This window comes from Leuciscus leuciscus, assembly GCF_965113295.1.
Source record: "Leuciscus leuciscus genome assembly, chromosome: 1".
In the NCBI taxonomy this organism is placed as follows: Eukaryota; Metazoa; Chordata; class Actinopteri; order Cypriniformes; family Leuciscidae; genus Leuciscus; species Leuciscus leuciscus.
In genome coordinates this window covers 10,074,657-10,096,442 of record NC_138725.1, presented here as the reverse complement: position 1 = coordinate 10,096,442, position 21,786 = coordinate 10,074,657, and the positions used below count along the sequence as shown (strand labels likewise).

The 21,786-nt window shown below is 37.4% G+C and overlaps 2 protein-coding genes across 3 annotated transcripts in view; both read right to left on the bottom strand.

Annotated features, from left to right (window-relative positions):
- LOC309487938 (uncharacterized protein) overlaps positions 1-21,648 on the bottom strand; it is an 83,438-nt gene extending 61,790 nt beyond the window's left edge. The window contains exon 1 of the mRNA XM_082155938.1: positions 21,527-21,648. The gene's annotated coding sequence lies outside the window, so the exon portion shown is untranslated. The remainder of the gene's footprint in view (positions 1-21,526) is intronic.
- The window catches only part of LOC309492462 (uncharacterized protein), a 195,276-nt gene that overhangs the window by 1,984 nt on the left and 171,506 nt on the right, over positions 1-21,786 (bottom strand). The window contains exon 2 of one of the 2 annotated variants that reach the window (XM_082161454.1): positions 8,151-8,400. In XM_082161454.1, coding sequence (XP_082017580.1) covers positions 8,151-8,208 — 58 coding nt within the window. In that variant the 5' untranslated portion in view covers positions 8,209-8,400. Of the gene's footprint in view, positions 1-8,150; positions 8,549-21,786 lie in introns of those variants that run through there. The other variant, XM_082161455.1, reaches the window with a different exon arrangement.

Sequence of the window (21,786 nt, the reverse complement as noted above, 5' to 3'; positions counted from 1 at the left end):
GCTTTTGTAAAATAAAGAAAATAAACAGGGTGTGCGTTCTGCCTCTCCGTCGCGGTGAACTTTTTTTTCTTGAGCACGTCTATAAACTGAAACAAAACTCAGCGAATACTTGTCACACATTTATGAGCCATATACCTTTATAAACATTTAAGTGTGTACTTTTAAATGATCGGATTCAAAACAAAAACAAATATTCTCTGTTTAAGTAATTTGTATAAAACCAACAAGATGTCCAGCTTCTCAAACGCTTGCTCATTAGTTAATTTGGCCACGCCCACTCACGCAAAAGAGATTGACATGCAAATCTCCACATGGAACGCGAACTCGCTCATTACCTCAACAACAGAACACCACTTCACTTCACTTCACTTCACTTTTCGTCGAGTTTGAAAGACGCGCCTGAGCTTACATTGGATTTAGGCTACCTCAGAAGAAGAAGAACGCCATTTGAAGACATGAAAGATGTAAGGTAAGAAATTCTTACATATTAGTTTGTTATTGTTGCATAAATGTCACGTTGCAGTTGAACTGTTGCTAGATATATGGGGGAATATTATAATATTTAGACCCGTATTTACTGTTACTGTGTTTGTGGATATCTGCTCAAACGTAGATATGTATATGGTAACCATAATGTTTTATATTTGAGCGCGATCGCGTTTGAATGTATCATATTTTGGAATCGCGATTGCGTTTGAATATATCATATTTTGCAGCGCGGTCGCGTTTGAATGTATCATATTTTGGATCGCGATCGCGTTTGAATGTATCATATTTTGCAGCACGATCTCGTTTGAATGCATCATATTTTGGATGAAAGCAAAACGCACCAAACGGCTTCATGTTTTTACTATTATCTCATTTCATATCATCATAACGAATGGAAACATTTGAAGTAACATGATAATCAATATATTTTTCTCTAGCTTAGTTGTTACTGAAATCTTTTGGAAGATTTATACTGCTACAGGTTATTGTTATTTTATCCAGCACTGCGCATAGCTTATGCCTACAAGGCACAACAAACCTGGTGTTCATTATATTATATATTGTTGGAAACATTTGTGTGTGTGTGTGTGTATTCTGTGAGATTTATAAAGCAATTTTAACCAGAAAAATCTAATATTTATTTCCAAAATCGTGCAGGCCTTTCAGTATGTTCACTTTTTTTTTTTTTCAGGGCCCAGATGCCACTAAGAACTTCAACATCCACATGAGTCTCTGTACATGAACATGGTAAAGTGAAAATCAAACACCTTGGAAATGAAAGGTATGTACAATGTTTTTAGGAATGGCACAAAGGTCTCTGTCTTTGGATCATTGTTTTCAATAAGTGCTTTTTTGGCATTTGTTGTGTATCTTTGGATTATGTTGTGTTGTAAATAAATTAACCCTCTGGGCTTCTTCGCCCGAAAACTTGAACGTTTCGAATTGTTTAATTTATTTGCTTCATCGGATGGGGGTGAAACTTGGTGACTTTTGTTGTATTACCTATATGAACACACAAAAAAATCAAGGAGATGATTCTGATATGTTAAAGGGTCATAAAAAAAATAGTCACACTTAGCTTCCTCCCGGTCAAAAACTGGCGACATAGGAAATACGAAAAAAATAGGAAAACTCAGAGAAACTTTTGGTGGTACAAGATACAGATCAGCCACTGTGCTGAAAAAAGTGTACAGCAATGAAGGGGTGACACTCTTAAACATCAAGAGTGCAAATAAGACCCCACACACACACACACACACACACACACACACACACACACAGAGAAATGAACTGGTAAGACTGAAACAGCAAATTTTGCACCAAACTATATAAAAATTATATAATCATAATAACTCCAAAACTATAGCAAGGAGAGTCAAAAGGTAGGTATCGTTTGGTAGAACTCTTTTTACATTTTTCGAAAATATAAATTACATTACATTTGGACATTGTTTTTGACACATTGCAGTACATTATTTCATAGATTATGAAAAAAAAGAAATTCTATTTATCAGCAAATAACTCAGCAATACTTAGAGTTTTTCAAAGTGGATACATTCACAGTAAAGTTCAGACTCTAAGCTTTCAAATGACATCAACTTTGTGTTAATCAAGGCAAGATTTTTGAAAAATATGGTAATGAATATTTTTGCAGCTAGGTGGCGCCTGCTGGCGGTACACTCGGTTTTAGAGGGATTACTCAGCACTCGTTAAGAGTTAATAAATGTAATTAGTAGGGCTGGGACATTGACGCGTTAATTTCGATTAATTAATCGGAGAAAAAATAACGTGTTAAAAAAAATAACGCAGATTAATCCATTCCGTATTGACCTTTGAACCTGGAGCCGTTCTAGCCACCATTCAACTGTAAAATGAAGGAGGGAGACGAGAACGCGCTGGCGCTGCCTGGATCATTGATTGGAACATTTACTTATAAAAAAGCAGCCGGCATTTCAACGTTAATTCACCGGTGAACGTAAGGGACCAAGGTCGAATCAATATTGGATTATGTTTCGATTGTGCAAAACGAATCAACGTTGAAATCGTGACGTTGTTTCACTGTTGATGTCGTTACGTTGTTTCATTGATTTCGTGACATTGTTTCACTGTCTCTTCTTTCAATATGGGTGAATAAAGATTGTATGTCGACGTTGAACCAATGTTGAATTATGCTTCGGTTTTGCAAATTGAATCAACGTTGATATCGTGACGATGTTTCACCGTCCATCATGGGATAATGAGTCATGACAATGCTGACTGAATTTGTGATTAACTGTATACTAAAATATTGTTAACTGTCAAATTACTTGCAGCAATGGCTTAATTAAACACATTTAATAAAAATATAACATGCAAAAGATTGTAAAACAAGTTTTATTCTGAAAAAACAAGTCTAAAAATACTTTCTAAAACAGATGAAAAACATCTCAAACTTAAAATTGCAGCATTTTCGAAGTAGGCTAATGTTAAAAACCTGTAAAGCAAGTGTAAATAATGTTTATAATTTAATGTTTAATATTAAATGTATAATTTAATAATGTTCAATAATTTAATAATGTTCAATTGTATTGTATTGTATTGATTATTTGCTAGGCACAATTATTCCAATGCTCACCATTTGAACATTATTTCAATAACATGTTCAACACAATCATTTTTAATTGATTGACAGCCCTAATTTATATGCGATTAAAATGCGATTAATTTCGATTAATTAATTACAAAGCCTCTAATTAATTAGATTAATTTTTTTAATCGAGTCCCGGCCCTAGTAATTAGATGCATTAAAAAGCTGAGATCCTAAGCTTTAAAATGATATATCATTTGTGTTGTTCCATTCAGTGGTTGCTTAGTAATTATTTTTTTCTTTCCGAATGGGAATAAATAAAATAAATAAATAAAAAAGCTATAGGCCGCCTATAGGCGGTTATAGGACATGACACATATTTATACATTTTGAAGCCACTAGACGAAATTATTATTTTTTTTTTGGCCTGCACTCTATTTTGATGTCAAATGTTGCATTTATTGAAATAAAATAAATTAAAAAAAAAAAAAAATATATATATATATATATTAATAGAAAAAATAGCTAATGAAAATTATATAATTAATGCAAAGTATCATAAAAAATTCAAAAAATTCTAAATAATAATCAGAAAACATTATAGAACAAAAATATATTTGATTGGTTATCCTGGGAAAAAGTAAAGTAAAATGTTAAGGCTTCGTCCGTTTTCGGGCGGGAGGAAGCTGTGTAACCCATTTACGAAGAAGCCCAGAGGGTTAAAAGCCATTCTTTTTAAAAATCTCCTCATCTACAGTATTGTGCAAGGTTGCTCAGAATGACAGGGCCTGATAGCTCCTAATAGGGCCGTTAGGGGAGGGTCTTTGTCTTTCTCAGGTGTGAAAAGCTTACATATTAATGATCTCCGCATAAAGCTTTTTCACACAAAACACGTCGTAAAAATTTTAAATCAATATATTGTCTTATCTGAATGAGCAGTCAGGGTGATTTTTCACATCCTTTTAGAGCAAATATTCTAGGCTATGTCATACAATTTTCAAAAGTCTTGTGAAGAAATAATCAGTATGGGTTTCATGGCCTTATTTCAGTGAGAATTTTTTTTTGTATTTTCACAAACCATGCATAAATGTCATTATCTCAAAACTACAAACTTTTACATACATGCTGCTGATATATTATTGTAGCAGAGTTTGTGCTGAATACAGTGTAATTAGACTTTAGCCATGAAAATGTCACAAGTAACAGAAATAACCAGAAATGTTAGAGCATATCAGAACACCTCCAGGGCCCAGAAAACAGCTCAGACCTCAGAGGGTGTAACGGTTCACGAAATTCACGGTTCGGTTCAATACGATACACTTGTGTCACGTTTCAGTACGTTTTCGATACAGCAAAAATAAAGAAATGCTAGATAATTTTTTATTTTTTTAATTAAAACTAACATAATAAAGTATATATATATATATATATTAGTGATGTATGTCTCGAGACCGGTCTTGGTCTCGAGACCACTTTTACGTGGTCTCGGTCTTGTCACGGCCTTGACGGTCTTTGGTCTTGGTCTCGGACCTCCCGGTCTTGTCTAGGTCTCGCTATTTCAGACCGACATAGTGGTCGGGGGATTTAGCAATACAATGCTACAATATCCACGATGACACAACGTTCGATAATGCAACATTATTATCCGCAACGGAACGGATTGAAGCGCGCGTCCGAGTGAAGACAGTGCGGCGTGTGCGCGAGCCACACGTGAAAACACTTTATCCGCGCCACTGATCGCAGCGGCAACGAGCACTTTGATCACTTGCTTTAAAAAACACATATCAGTGACATGATGGGTTTTAACTTCATTCAGGAGATTTAGGTTAACTGCACAACTGACAGATGACTTTGAGCGCACCGCCAACGGTGTGTGTGTGTGTGTGTGTGTGTGTGTGTGTGTGTGTGTGTGTGTGTGTGTGTAACCATAGCGACAAAACGACCAACTTTCGGATCCTGCACTTAAGCCTATAATTTCGTTTAAAACAAAATTTAATTATGCATTTAAAAGTTGCAGAATGGATTCATTTGGAGACTCCGAAATCGGCAGAGATAGGCAGGCATTTGCTTAGATGAATTTGTGTCTTTGATATCTGTGTGTGTGTGTGTTGTTTGATTACAGTATTGTATTTAAGATGGTGTTAGACTAAATAAATGGTCTTTTAAATATTATCTGCATATCTCCATTGTGTTGACTAAACATTAGGCCTAATCCAAGTTTATAATTGTGTATCTTTAATTTGATGTTACAATTTCATCTACACATTAAGTATAATTTCAATTGGTTCTTGAATTCATACAAGTTATTGCTTAGCTTCAACACTAGTCTGTTTTTTTTTTTTTCTCCGGTCTCGACTTGGTCTTGGTCTTGACTTGGTCTGTCTTGGTCTTGGTGTATATATATATATATATAATTTTTTTTTTTTTTTTTTTTTTTTTTTTTACTTTGAGCAATGGTGGAGCTATAATTGACTCTTCTTAGGAGCATGTAAAATAAAGCTCCTTGAAAAAATAAATAAATGTGGCCTAATATTGTAATAGTTACAAACAAAAGGTTTATTTTAGTTCACATTAACATTTGAGGGCAATTTCATTCGTAATGTCAAAATAAAACCGGCCAGACAAGGCGCATCTCAAACAAGTAGAGCTGAAACAACTAATCGATTTAATCGATTAAAATACGATTATTAAAATAGTTGTCAACTAATTTAGTCATCGATTAGTTGCTGAATAACTTTTATTTGCCGTAAGCGGCTCATTTCGTGCATATTTTAAATCTGCTGTGACCAAAGTGTGGCAGTAATGAGCCACCGGAGGTTTTACTCAGCCAGTACAGCAGGAGAAGTAGCGAATAGCCAATAGTTGGCCTTGTTTTATGCCACGTGCTTCCCGCACAGTGTCTCTCTGCAGCATTCAGCGAGATGGCGGAGGCAGGCGGCAGTCAAGCGGGAAGGAAGTCGACCGGAAGTTGAAGCCGCGTGCCGCGTGCCACCATCTTGTAGCAGAACTTCACCTGCTGTTAGCATCCCATTGACTCCCATTCATTTTGGCGTCACTTTGACAGCGAATAACTTTACATCTGAGGCGTTTGAAGACTTCATTTGTCCATTAATTATTTCTAAAGAAACACGACAATGTATAAAATGCTCCATTACCTTATATCTTACGTTATGGCCCCGTAAAAACTGTTTTTGTAAAAGTAGGCTAACGATTGCGTCATAACCACGCGACTCTCTGTCGCACAGTAGAGAGATTACCGTATTGACGGGAGGAGAAGCTCGCGGACAATCGGGGAGACGTGGAGGCAAAATGACAAAATAATTAATCAGAATACCTAGCAAAAGTTTCTCCTGCTCCTAGCTCATGGACACCTCCTACTCACGATCTCCGTCTCTGCAAGATTCGGAAGGGAATGATTCAGATTTCTCATGCCACAGCCACTAGAAGACAGACGGGTTGCTCACGTCACATCTACGTCGTCAAGCTCAGTTTGAGTCTGCGCATCAGGAACGGAAGTCCTAAAAAAAATCGCTGAAAATGGGCTTCACTTGCCTCAATTGAGTTCCAATGAGATGACTCTGTCCATTTCTTATACTGTCTATGGCGGCAGTGGAGTAAGCTCGAGAAAGAAAAAAGCGGAAGATAAAACTAATCGAACGAAGCAGCATTCGGCAGTTTAGGATATCGCACAAGATTTGTCAACAAAGAAAACATTTCATCACTGGAGAGTTTTTTTTTCGACACCATCGTATCAATTGATTTTGATTAATATGCGCGAGGGAGGGAGAGAGAGAGCAAGACAGCGCTCGGGTGAGTGCGCGCGCGCGCGGCCAGGGCTCTCCTCTCTCTCTCTCTCTCTCTCTCTCTCTCTGCTTGTTCTTATATATGCCCTGTCAAGCGCGCCCTGTTAAACTGACAGGACTTAAAAACACATGCAAATGATACACTTTCACTCTATGATGGTTAAACTCTGCAATTAATATTTTTTTCTCGGAACTAATGTTTTGGTAGGAACAAAAGTTTACATCGTATGTTTCGAACCTTATCATAGCTCATTACCATAAAGTTGAGCTACTTTCAACTTTCTGATTGATTTCACAGCATAAGCTATAAAGCTGTTTCTCAGGTATAAGCTGCGTGTTTACAGGAAAAAATAAAATAAAATGCAATTTACTGCAACTGTATTCTGTTTTATTCTTATTCTTCGTGAAAATATTTTCTGCAAGATTCCTTAATAAGCTTTGTTCGGGATGTTAAACTACTTTAGGAGACCTAATGACTGCCATGGTGAAAACATTATTTGAAATCTCCTTGTGAAATTTGCTAGAGTACATATGGGTCAGTGTTTTGATTGCAGAAGAGTTCGACAAACGATTACTAACACATAATAAAACACAACTCCAGGTATGTTTTTGATGTGGATATGACAATGCAAAATGGTTAAAATCTCTAAAAAGTCTATGTTGAATGATAAAGACCATTTGTTAATAATTTACTTGGGGAAAAATGGGCAAAACTAAAATATAAGCACATAAATCGATTAATCGTAAAAATAATCGCCCGATTAATCGATTATCAAAATAATCGTTAGTTGCAGCCCTACAAACAAGCCTTTTCTCAATCCATTGTCTCAGTTTTTACACAAACTGTAGCATTGACTGTGTTCATCAACCCTGTTACCAAAGTTACTGTAAGAAGAATCTCTATAACTATGAATAACTTAATTTAAAATAACTGATATTTGACAAATATCACTTTATCAGTAACTTGGTGTTTACTGATTACTCCTAAAAATATATATTTTGTAAACTATGTTGAAAATGACAAAAATTCTGGTAATGTTGTTGCAAATTGGGAACCGGATATAAAATAAATATAAAATAAAACAGTTAAAATAGTATTTCGCTTGATCTGATGTTGACAATCAATATAAAAATGTCACAAACCTCCCTTTACTGACCATTTGATGAAGAAAACCCGGAACATTCTGTACCGTTTCATAGTTGAACTGTTTATCTAAATGTGATGAAGTGCTTGAATGTTTCTAACATGAATGTTCTTCAGCATCATGAATGAATGAAGAATAAACACCAACCTCTTTGTTCTTCAGGATCTTCAGTGTGTTTCATTCTGCAGGGTTCTGGATCACTCATGTTCTCACTGTCCTCTTTAATAAACTCAGTCTTTGCAGATTTCAGCTCTTCCTGATGCTCTGATGCTCGTCCTCACTTGTAGCTGATGGGAATTTACAGCATTTATTGCTGAATTAGTCTGGGCGGAGCTTCACTGATGATGTGATTGCAGTGGGAGGAGCTTCACTGATGATGTGATTGCAGTGGGAGGAGCTTCACTGGTGATGTGACTGCTGTGGGAGGAGCTTCACTGGTGATGTATTCCAGCGTGGGAGGAGCTGATCTGCCAAAATCAAAAATATCAATTATATGCCAATTCATTATTTATTTTTAATAATTTTTATTGCTAATCCTAACACTATTCTGCTTCTTCATTAAAATACAGGTATCTAGAAATAAAGAAAATAATATAAATCATTTTAATTCTTCCAAGAATAAATAATGGTAAGAAAAACAGTTAAAATCATAAACACAGAAATAAACATGCATATAGTTGGGCTGCACAATATATTATCGAAACATCGCACATGTACAGTGGGTACGTAAAGTATTCATACCCCCGGTAAATATGATCAAAAATGGCTTTATTCAAAAAAAAATTGGCAAAAATCTAACCTTTCATTGAAGTAAAATAATTCAATTTGGGGGGGAAATCACATTATGAAATAAATGTTTTTCTCCAAAACACATTGGACACAATTATTCATACCCTTTTAGTAAATACCTTTTTGCAATCTCCTTTTGCCAAGATAACAGCTCTGAGTCTTCTCCTATAATGCCTGATGAGTTTGGAGAACACCTGACAAAAATATTTACTAATAAATACTAGTTACGTCCTCTTCCTGGCAGATTTGTAACATTTTTACTTGATTATAACTTCTTAATTATTGCCCTGATGGTCAAAATGGGTATTTTTTATTATTTGGCTATTTTCTTACAGCCACTTTCTATTTTGTGACGCTCAACAATCTTTTGCTGCAAATCAGAACTGTATTATTTGGTTTTACACATTGTGATGGATGATTAAGGGAATTTGGCCTTTGTGTTTCCTCATTTTTTAAATCCTGTGAAACAAGAAGTCATAGCTGGACATTTTCATGTTCCTAGTCCCCCTGGTGTGCTAAAAAAAGGTCAATATTAATGAGAATATACTTCAGAGATATTTTATTCATAAAACATTCTAGGGGTATGAATAATTGTGGCCAATGTGTTTTGGAGAAAAACATTTATTTCATAATGTGATTTCCCCCCAATTTGAATTATTTTACTTCAATGAAAGGTTAGATTTTTGCAAATTTTTTGAACGAAAGATTAATTTTTTTACAGCCATTTTTGATCATATTTACCGGGGGTATGAATACTTACCATGCCCACTGTATATATCACAATATATTCTGTTCTGATCATTCTGTTGTTAAATAAACCTAATGTAGGATAACCTAAAACCCTAAACCCTGTGGTTTACACTGATGTTAAAATAACACTTCTTATGCGACAGTAAAACACTGATTTTCACTCTCAGAAGTTGTAGGGATGTTTTCTTGTCACAAAAAGAACGAAACAAGCATGTAGGCTATATAATACATCATTTAATTTAATTTTACACACTTTAAGCATTATTGCATCGCATGTTGCATTATTTAATGAGTTTTTTTTCAATATCATGCAGCCCTATATAGTAGCCAACAAATCCCCTCAGTCTGCTGACACCAATGAAATGAGCTTTAAGTGTCAATTTACAGGAGATCTGAAGACATCAGCATAATAAATTAGGTGAAAACAGGAACTATTGTCATGAAATAAAGAGTGTTTTCAGCAGATCTGTTAATATTGATGAGCCTCAGCTATCAACACTCATTCAACAAGCCATTCAGGATCATCAGCAGATCATCTCACTTTATTCTGAGTGTTTGCTGTTAGAAACACATTATTTGAGTCAGGATACGTGATAAAAGCCTGTTAAACTGCTCTACTGAAAGAACATTTTTGTAATTTCTCACAATATGACATGGATAAAACATCAATAACAGAAAAACAATCACTAATGACACTCATCTTCATCAACCATTACAGGGAAATAAACAGCAGCATAATATGTCCACATTAAGTTTGATCTTATGATACATAGCCTACATTGATCACTATAAAGTAGTTAGATCATTAAAAAAAACATTTTATATGCGCAGAAACTGAAAATGATAATAAACGTTTACAATATACAGAGCACCACAATCACTATTGTTCCAAGAGTAAAACGCTATTCATATTTATTAGTATTGCTTTAATGACTCACGTGGCTCATATTAGGCTCAATGTAAAGCATTAGTCTCTGTTCCAGTATGACACTTGAGATAGATTCACATTAATTCCCTTCACAGATCTTAAACTTTGACTTTTGACTTGACGAGACAATCACACAAACGAACACAAAATCGCTCAGGTGACAGTATATAAAAAGTCTGAATGAACTCAGGTCTGAATGAACTCAACATATTCTCCTCATGCTCGCTGCTGCTGCACTAAATGTTTATTTCAGAAGGAAGACGCCAGAAAAGACGCACAAGTATCGCTGTGATCGATGAAAACAATACAGAAATGAGCCTGTCGCTTAATCAAACTGTATAAAGTGTGTGTGGTGGTTTTATAAATGTGAGAAATACCGTGAACGGCTCTCCTCACCTCAGAAGACTCGACGCTGAAACTCTCAATGACGGAAGAGAGACGGCGCGAGCGAGCGGTGACGTCATCGGCCGACAACTGTAGGAGAGGGGGTTCAGCAACATTTGTTTAAAGAACTAAGCTTATACAGTCGTTTTAGTAATGCTTATTTGATTATAGCTGCAGATTTTAATGAAACCCCTGACGATGCACAAGATAGATTTCCTATAAGAACTATCTAATTCACATGATAATATTATTTTATGGTTGTGTGGAAATCTTTCAGTGGTAGATGCTTGGCGTTTCTTTAACTCTGGTTGTAGAGGCTTTACTTAGTCCAACAAATCTGGATCGCTTAAAGCTAGAATTGATTTTTTTCTCTATTTTGAAAGATGCCCATACTGTTAATCATCAATTTGCCCCGTTTACTGACCACATGTTAATTTCTTTGAATCTTGCACAAAGTTAGTTAAATAGAACAAGGGGTTACTGGAAATTTAACAGTTGTCTTTTGGAAGACGCCAATTTTAATGATAGTGTAATTCAACTGGCTAATTCTATAATACTGAAAGCGACCCTGGCTCTAGCTGGGAGTTTTTATTTATTTTTTATTTAGAGTTAGAGACCTTGCTGTTAATAGAAGTAAGCAAATTAAAAGGCAAGGCAAGGCAAGGCAAGTTTATTTATATAGCACATTTCATACACAATGGCAATTCAAAGTGCTTTACATAGAAGAAATTAAAATAATAAAAAGAAATAAGAATAATTAAAACAGTTTAGAAAAATAAAAAATAAAATACAGTACAAACAGTCGGACGAACATTGGCACAGTGCTCATTCAGTAAATGCATAGTTAAACAGATGTGTTTTGAGTCTGGATTTGAATGTAACTACAGTAGGAGCACATCTGATCTCCTCTGGAATCTGGTTCCAGCTGCGGCTGGCATAATAGCTAAAAGCAGACTCGCCATGCTTAGAGTGAACCCTTGGTATTTCAAGCTGATATGATCCTAATGATCTGAGTGATCTGTTGGGTTTATATTCAGTGAGCATATCTGCAATGTATTGAGGTCCTAGGCCATTGAATGATTTATATACCAGTAATAATACTTTAAAATCAATCCTAAGTTTAACTGGGAGCCAGTGTAAAGACCTGAGGACTGGTGTGATATGTTCATATTTTCTGGTTCTGCTCAGAATCCTGGCGGCAGCGTTCTGTATGAGCTGCAACTGTCTTATGGTCTTTTTGGGAAGGCCAGTGAGGAGTCCATTACAATAATCCACCCTGCTGGTGATGAAAGCATGCACAAGTTTCTCTAAGTCTTGTCTGGAAACAAAGCATCTAATTCTTGCAATATTTTTCAGATGAAAGTATGCTGATTTAGTTATTTCTTTGACATGACTACTGAAACTAAGCTCTGACTGTAGTGTCACACCAAGATTCCTGACTTGATTTTTGGTTGTTTGACCCCTAGAGTGAAGGTATGCGTTCACCTTGAGAACTTCATCTTTGTTTCCAAACGCAATGACTTCAGTTTTGTCTTTGTTTAACTGAAGAAAGTTTTGACACATCCAACTGTTGACTTCATCAATGCATTGGCACAGGGAGTCAATGGGGCTGTAATCGTTAGGCGATAGGGCTAAGTACAGCTGTGTGTCGTCTGCATAGCTGTGGCAAGAGATTTGGTTCTTTCTCATTATTTGGCTCATTGGGAGCATATACAGGTTGAACAGGAGTGGCGCAAGAATTGAGCCTTGAGGGACTCCGCATGTCATGGATGTCCACTCAGACTTATGGTCTCCTATACTCACATAATAACCTCTCCCATCTAAGTATGACCTGAACCATTTTAGGACTATCCCAGAAAGCCCCACCCAGTTTTCCAGCCTGTCCAGAAGTATGTTGTGATCGACAGTGTCAAATGCAGCACTGAGGTCGAGTAGCACCAGCACTGATAATTTGCCTGAGTCAGTATTTAAGCGAATATCGTTTATTATCTTTATGAGCGCTGTCTCTGTGCTGTGGTGCGGTCGGAAACCAGATTGAAAATTGTCAAAGTATCCATTCGAGCATAAGAATTTGTTCAGCTGATTGAAGACAACTTTTTCAATGATCTTACCTATGAAAGGAAGATTTGAGATTGGTCTATAGTTGCTTAATATGGTCTTATCCAGATTGCTCTTTTTCAGGAGGGGCTTGACAACTGCAGTTTTTAGGGAGTTTGGAAAACTCCCAGAGAGAAGTGAAGCATTTACCACTTCTAGAAGATCTGCTTCTAAACTGTTTAACACACTTTTGAAAAACGATGTGGGAAGTGTGTCAAGAGCGCAGGTTGATGTTTTAAGGTGCTGTACGGTTTCTTCCAAAATTTTGCCATCAATTTCTTTGAAATCAGACATAGTAACTACTTTCTCAGGTGGTTTGATCTGTCTGACCCCAGCGCAAGTCAGGGATGTGCTGATCACCTTTCTGATATTATTGATTTTCTCAGAGAAGAAAGAAGCAAACTCACGGCACTTGCTGTCTGAGAGCATTTCACTGGGAATCTGGCTTGGGGGGTTTGTCAGTCTCTCTACAGTAGCAAAAAGAGTGCGTGTGTTGTTTAAATTACTGTTTATAATATTTGAGAAGAAAGTCTGTCTAGCTTTGCCTAGTTCCATATTGAAAGCATGAAGGCTGTCTTTGTAGATGTTATAATGGACTACAAGTTTTGTCTTCCGCCACATGCGCTCTGCTTTTCTGCATTGTCTTTTCATATTTTGCACTGCTGTTGAGTTTCTCCAAGGTGCTTTTTGTCTGCCACTCTTCCTGACTTTCACAGGAGCAATATCATCAATTACACCTTTAACTTTTGAGTTAAAAGAATCAAGGAGAAAATCAACAGAGTCTGCAGATATGCTTGGTGTTAAAGATATAGCCTTCATAAATAGGACACTAGTGTTCTCATTTAAGCATCTCTTCTTGACAGACACAGATCTAGCTTCAGTGGCAGGAGAGATCAATATATCAAAGAAAATACAGAAATGATCAGACAGTGCTACATCCTTAATAACAATCGATGAAATGTTTAGACCCTTACTGATAAGTAAATCTAGAGTGTGTCCATGATTGTGTGTGGGTCCATGTACATGCTGAGTCAGATCAAAAGTTTTTAAAACAGTTTTGATTTCTTTTGCCATATTGTTTTCTGCATTATCTATATGGATGTTAAAATCTCCAGCAATGGCAAAACAGTCAAACTCTGAGGTAATTGTTGATAACAGTTCTGTAAAGTCCTCAGCAAAGGCTGGAGAGTATTTTGGAGGCCTGTAAATAATGAAAAGTAAAATGCGTGGAGCACCTTTTAACACAATACCCAGATATTCGAAAGACAAGTAATTCCCAAATGATATTTGCTTACATTGATAGATATCTTTAAAAAGAGCAGCTAGACCCCCACCTCTCTTAACAGCTCTGCAGACACTCATAAAAGTAAAGTTAGGAGGGGCTGTTTCATTGAGGATTGTTGCACTGCAGCTGTCTTCTAGCCAGGTTTCATTTAGAAGCATAAAATCCAGGTTGTTTGTGGTTATTAAGTCATTGACTAGAAGTGATTTATTTTTAAGTGAGCGGATGTTAAAGAGTGCTAACTTAACAGACTTACTTTTCCCCACAGCAATATTAGTTTGACGTGTAATAGGCACCAGATTAGTTGGGTTTGCTGTACGGCTATTGAAGGCCTTAGACTTTCTATCATGTAATAGAACAGCAATAGAGAAAGATACAGGCACACTGGGTTCCCGCTTGTTTTGTAAACATTTGAGAAAGTTACTGTTATCAAAACGGGGACCCGACACATATCACTGAGAGCTGGTATCAGTTGTTTTTGGTTCACCTCGAGCAGAAGGAGGAGGGTGTGGGCCCTGGCGTTGTGGCAGAGGCCGAAGAGCTCTCACAGGAGGAGGGGGAGGGCGAGCTGGGCCCGCAGGCTTTGGTGGTAGTGGTGCCTGTCTTTTTTTAGTTGGTATCTGGGGGCTTGCAGCAAAAGAGTGGGATAGTCTGGTTCCAGCATGCACCAGTTCTTCCATTTTCTGTGAGAAGCACAGTAATGGCGTTGCAGGGGAGAGGGAGAAAGTGTCTGGTGAAAGTGGCTGTTTCTCTGGTGTTATAGGAGGCTGTAATATGCTGTCCTGGCTTCCCTGGCTGTTTTCCAGGAAGTCGTCCTTGGGTGCTGAATCTTCAAGCAGTTCTGATATGGCTGTCTGTGGTGAGCTCTGTGTGCAGGGCTCAGCTGAGATTGTGTCCGTGAGCAGAGGTTGTTGTGGCGGAGTGGTGTTATCATGTCCATTTTGCTGCTGAAGTGAAGTCCCGTGGTCATTCATACTGTGTCCAGGTGTGTGTGTGCCGTTCAGATTGAGTGGATTGGCACAAACCGCAGAAGGATGATTTAGGGAGAAGTAGATATTGTCCTTTAACACTCTTGAACCAAGTTTGTTTGGGTGATGGCCATCCCGATGAAACAGTTGTCGTTGACTCCAGAAAAGATTGAAATTGTCAATGAAGTTCACTGCTTTTATATTGCAGGTTTTTTGCAGCCATGTATTTAGCCCAAGCAACCGTGAAAACCTGTTTGTTCCTCTTGCTGGTAGTGGTCCACTGATGAATGTTTGAACTTTCAGTCTTTTAAGTGTTTCAAAAAGTTTATTGAAATCCTTCTTAGAGTTCTGACTGCTCTTTATGAATATCATTCTTCCCCACATGTATGATGAGTCGATTAGCAGTCTTATGTTTCATCAGAATGTTCTGAAGTTCCCTGTTTATATCAGAAGTTGTTGCTTATGGAAGGCAGCATGTAGTTACATTTACATTTACATTTATTCATTTAGCTGACGCTTTTTATCCAAAGCGACTTACAATTGCTATATATGTCAGAGGTCGCACGCCTCTGGAGCAACTAGGGGTTAAGTGTCTTGCTCAGGGACACATTGGTGTCTCACAGTGGATTCGAACCCGGGTCTCTCACACCAAAGGCATGTGTCTTATCCATTGCGCCACCACCACCCCTATGTAGTTGTATCCCTGCTGCTAATGTTTCTGATTATGGAGTCCCCCACTATCAGAGTCCTGGGCTCGGCTGCGCTCTGAGCTGAGTGCCGCTGTCTGCGCGACCTTGAGCGCCAGTTAGCATCAGTGTTAGCTACTGGCCTATTCAGTCTGTGTTCGATCACATTCATCACATTTGTGGATTCCTCATTTACATTCATTAGTACTTCAAATCTGTTCTCAAGATGTATAGGCAGTGGTAGCAGACCAGTGTTTGTAATCCTTGTCAGAGCTGTATCTGGGGTAGAGGATGCTACTGCGGTAATATGTGATGCTCGTGACAATCTGATGTCTCGAGTGCCTTTGGGTCTCGCTCCCTGTTTGTGCCATCGATTAGTAAGTCGATCGGCTTGTTTCTCTACCTGTCGAGGAGCACTAGTTTCATGGGACTCACCGGTATGCTGAGGGTGTCCATGACGAAGCTCTGTTGTGTGCTCCGTCTGGTTTGGTGGTCCCGTAAGTAACTTTGTTTCTAGAACTGCAATCCTTTGTAAAAGTCTGTGGCAGTTAGTGCAGCAAGTAGATTCCAGAAGAGGCATTTTCTCTCTTATCCTTGTAGGCAGTTGTGTTTTCCTTTCCCGGTATGTAAGCTGGTCGGGTAAAAGAATTCTCAGTTTTTGTAGTAATCCAAACTTTGTCGTATGAGCACTGTGCTGATTTGCTGAAGTGAAAATTAGGTGATAAAAGGAAATAAAATAAAGGAAATAAAATATAGAAAAAATAGGAGATAAAATGTAAAAGCGATAGAGCAAAACGTGGAGCAGTAAGCAAGAGCGTCCGAACAGTAGCTGAGCAGGAAGTACTGAGTAAAAGAGAGAGAAAAAAAAAACATTAAAGAAGTAGAACTCATTCATAGATTAAGTGTGTTAATGCAGAATGAAAAATCCCAGTAAAGAGGATAAAGTAGAAATGAGCACATGTCATTTGCAAATTGAAAATATGTACACAGACATTGTTAAAGGTGTTTTTATACACTCTAGAGCAAAATGGATAAAAAAAGAATAAAAAAAAAACGTAAAAAGACATCTCTCTCTCTCTGCGTTAAACATTAATAGTGTTTTATGTGCAGATCCAGGAATGATTTCAACCTTTGTATACTCCTTTTATAAAAAAAAAATGTATACTTCTCAGTTTTCTCAAGAAAAATATGATGATTTTCTTTTGAGTATTCATGATAAGATTTCAGGTATTAAGGATGACTTTAAGCAACTTTGTGATTCTGATATCTCTATAGTTGAAATGGAGGATGCACTGAAATCTATGAAGAGGGGAAACTCTCCAGGTACTGATGTCTGTTGAATTTTATTAACATTTTTGGGACATCTTAAAGCAACCTCTCTACATAGTTTGTTTAAATACTGTATTAAAAAAGGAGAGATGACTCCCTCAATGAAGCAGGATTTTATTTCCTTGATCCCCAAAATTGATAAAGACCCACTTTTAATTGAAAACTGGAGACCTATATCACTGTCAAATGTCGATTATAAATTACTTGCTTTAATTTTGGCAGTTCGTTTAAAATCTGACCATAAAGGGATAGTTTGACCAAAAATGATATTTAACCCATGATTTACTCACCCTCAAGCCGTTCGAAATGCATATGTCAATCTTTTTTCAGACGAACACATTTTCAGTACAAAGGCGTGACCTTTCCGGGCAACGTGCGCTAAGCTGCTGTCGAATCACAACACAGGAACCGCTGGCGCAATCAGAACTCGTTACGTATTTCTGAAGGAGGGACTTCATAGAACAAGGAAGTAATCAGCCGTTCTTAGTCAAGTCAAGTCAAGTCAAGTATATTTGTATAGCGCTTTACACAATACATATTGTATCAAAGCAGCTTCACAGTATTAAATTAAAATAATACAACAAGGTTTGTTTCTAGTGGAATTTATTGATTAATAAAATAAAATAAAATATCAAAAATATCCTCAACTGAGCAAGCCAAAGGCAACAGTGACAAGGAAGCGAAAAAACTCCATCAAGTGACCTAATGGTGACCTAATGGAGAAAAAAAACCTTGGGAGAACCCAGGCTCAGTCGGGGGCCAGTTCTCCTCTGGCGTTTATGAACTAGAGGCCGAATTGTAGTTTGAACTGTAAGATTAAAAATATTACATGAATGCCTGGCTGAAGAGATGCGTCTTTAATCTAGTTTTAAACTGGGAGAGCGAGTCTGAGCAACGAACAGTATCAGGAAGACTATTCCAGAGTTTTGGAGCCAAATGTGAAAATGCTCTTCCTCCTTTGGTGGATCTGGATATCCTAGGTATGACCAAAAGCCTCGAATTTAGTGATCTTAAAGAGCGCGATGGATTATAGGGCGATAGAAGATCCGTTAAATAGACTGGAGCTAAGCCGTTTAGGGCTTTATAAGTCAGTAGCAATACCTTGTAATTAATACGGAACTTTATAGGTAGCCAATGTAGTGATGTTAAAATCGGTGTTATTTGATCATATTTTCTTGATCTAGTAAGAACTCTAGCGGAGGCATTTTGGACTAACTGTAGCTTGTTTATTGAGGATGCAGGACAACCAGCTAATAAAGCATTACAGTAATCTAGTCTCGAGGTCATGAATGCATGAACTAACTTTTCTGCATCAGAAACTGATAGCATATTACGTAGCTTAGCAATGTTTCTAAGGTGGAAAAGGCTGTTTTTGTAACATATGAAATATGATTTTCAAAAGACAGGTTGCAGTCTAGTATAACACCCAGGTCTTTTACTGTAGAGGATAAAGTAACAGGACACCCTATGATGTTAAAGTTGTATTGTGCGAGGTTTTGTGGGCGTTTTTTTGAACCGATAAGTAATACCTCTGTCTTGTCTGGATTTAATAAAAGAAAATTACGCGTCATCCAATCTTTTATATCTTTAACACACTCTGTCAATTTGGATAATTTAGCGTTTTCATCCGGCCGTGATGAAATATATATTTGAGTGTCATCAGCATTTCCTTATAATATTTCCAAGTGGCATCATATATATTGAGAATAATAGAGGGCCTAACACAGATCCCTGCGGCACTTCATAGTTTATTGTGTGATCTATAGTATCGAACGCAGCACTAAGATCAAGTAAAACTAGTATTGAGATACAGCCTTGGTCAGAAGCTAGAAGTAAATCATTTGTGATTTTAACGAGCGGAGTTTCAGTGCTATGATGCGGCCTGAATCCAGACTGAAACTTTTCATAGATGTCATTTTCTTGCAAGAAAGAGCCCAGTTGAGCGGACACCACTTTTTCTAATATTTTAGACATAAATGGAAGATTTGAAATGGGTCTATAATTTGCTAGGTTATTATGATCTAATTGTGGTTTTATAACTGCCAATTTAAATGTTCTTGGAACATGACCTAAAGATAAAGACGAGTTAATAATATTGAGGAGAGGCTCTTCCACTACAGGTAACACTTCTTTCAGTAGTTTAGTTGGTATAGGATCTAATAAACATGTTGTTGTTTTAGATGAAGTGATACGTTTATTTAACTCTTTTTGTTCTATAGTTGTAAAGCACTTAGGACAGTGAAAACAGTGAAAAATACTGTTTTTTTACACGCGAAACATGAACACATGTTATATTGCACACTGTAAACACAATCAAAGCTTCAAAAACACACGAAAAACGGGACCTTTAAATAATTAAAAGAGCTATTAAAAGCACAAAAATCTGCGCAAGAGATGCTGTTCGCAAGGCGGCACGTGCTCCGAAACCGAGACCGAGACAAGCAAATTATAGCCTACTTTGGGTTTCATATGCGCGTCTAAACGATCAAATGTACACAAAAGTATGTCAAAATGACCGGCTTGGAGATTCACTAAAAACAGTTTATGTCTTAAATGGACGCAGTTATGAAAATAGTTGGGAGAATATGGTGCATCAGATCAGTAGCAGATCTGCACTCCGTCTTAAAGGGGCCGCAGTCTAATAAACATGCGGACGATTGCTCCATTACTGCGAATCAAACAACAAGAGAAAAATCACTCACAGCACTTGAAAGAATAACTTCAGCTTTAATAAGCATTAATCTATTTATGATAAATTATGCAGAGTTATTTTACATTTTATTACTTTATTAGATTTCTTTTTAGACCATACCTGAAGAGTAATGTTAGTAGACCTTCCTGATAGAGATGCACCGATTGATCGGCTGGTGATTTTCACGTGATCGGCCATGACCGGCGACCGGCCGGTCAGTCCGACATATATGTCGATTTTATGCCGGTCAAATGCACTCGATTAACCTTTTGAGAGGTACGGTCTCATATATGGGATTTTTATTTCTGTGCCCCTGAGAGTAACGTTACGGCGGCACATTTATAATGTTCAGTGACGTCGCATCACTGCCAGATTCAAACTGTGCTTTTGCGCGTTGGCTGGCGCTGAGCCAGAGTCGGACGCGTTCAGCGCTGTCATATATCACAACTAAGCAGTGTTTTCAACCTCATAATGTTTATTTAAGGTTTCAGATATTTAAATACACATAAGCACGAGTAAAACAATACATTTGGAGTTTGTAAAATACACACTGAAGTCTGTGGAAGCAGCAATAACAATCTATTCAAATATAATTTGCCGACATGTGTTATTCATATCAGACAAACATAGTGGAAGTAACTATAAAGTTGACTCTATTCTTCTCAGTTCACCGGCCACTTTCTTGCATTTATTTCGGGAGAAACTGATTCATTCACGTGCTGTAAATCTGACTGACAGGACAACATTGCGGCGCCCATCTCATGTTATAGATCAAGATTATTTATAAAGGTTTTTAAACGACCAAACACACTCACTTAGGCCTACATGTATTTGAGAATCGGAATATCAGATAGGCTAGTTGATGACATGGTAAGCAAGTTTGTGAATATTTTGAATAAAAAAGGAAAAGCGGAATAAAAGCGACACATCTGTCATACAGTATTATTGTGGCAGCGGTGTATCGCGTGACGCGTCGCCATGAAAACATTAAAGGGAACGTTCGCCTTGAAAAAACTCACTCCTGGGGTGGTGGAGGGGGTGTCAGTTCGAATATTTTAAACTTACTTGACTTAACTTACTTACCCTTGAAAGGGTTAAAGAAAAGATCGAAAATAAATATTTGTGTGTGCTGTAAAGTGGTTAGAAAAAAATTAAATCGGAATCGGCTAAAATCGGTATCGGCAGGTCAAACTCAATGAAAAATCGGAAATCGGAATCGGCCTAGAAAATTGTAATCGGTGCATCTCTACTTCCTGAAATTAAAGCACTGTGTAGGCATATATAATGTGTATCTTTGTTTAATTGTTCATCTTTTGTTTATCTATTGTTTAGCTTTGTTTAATATATATATATATATATATATATATATATATATATATATATATATATATAACAAAAAGAACCGATAAGAATACAGTTAAAGTACCGGATCGATAAGCAGTATCGGTAAGAGTAGGAATACCGTTAAAACCCTACTCCCCGGTCAATGCTCCGACAACAGCCCAGACATGAGCTACTTCAGCCACCAGTCTCCCCAGTCCCTGGTAAAATGCCAAGCCCTGGTCCTTCGTCGGAGATGGCATCCGACTCAGAGACGGAGGTAGAGCCTATACCGCACCTGGGGCCTGTACCATGAAGGTAGCTGAACAAACTCGGGGTTACAGGATTAGTTTTGAGTTGACAAAACCAAACCGATGCAATCAGGCTTTATTGGTACCATGATGCAGCTCATCAACTTTCTTTGTCAACTCAGGCTTTGATCCTCAAGCTATGATTACTCCACACGCGCGTGCACATAAAAGAGTGACGTCGACACTGAACAACCAATCGCGGGTAGAGCGTGAGCGATATATTTTCCCGCGGAGGAGCAAGAGATAA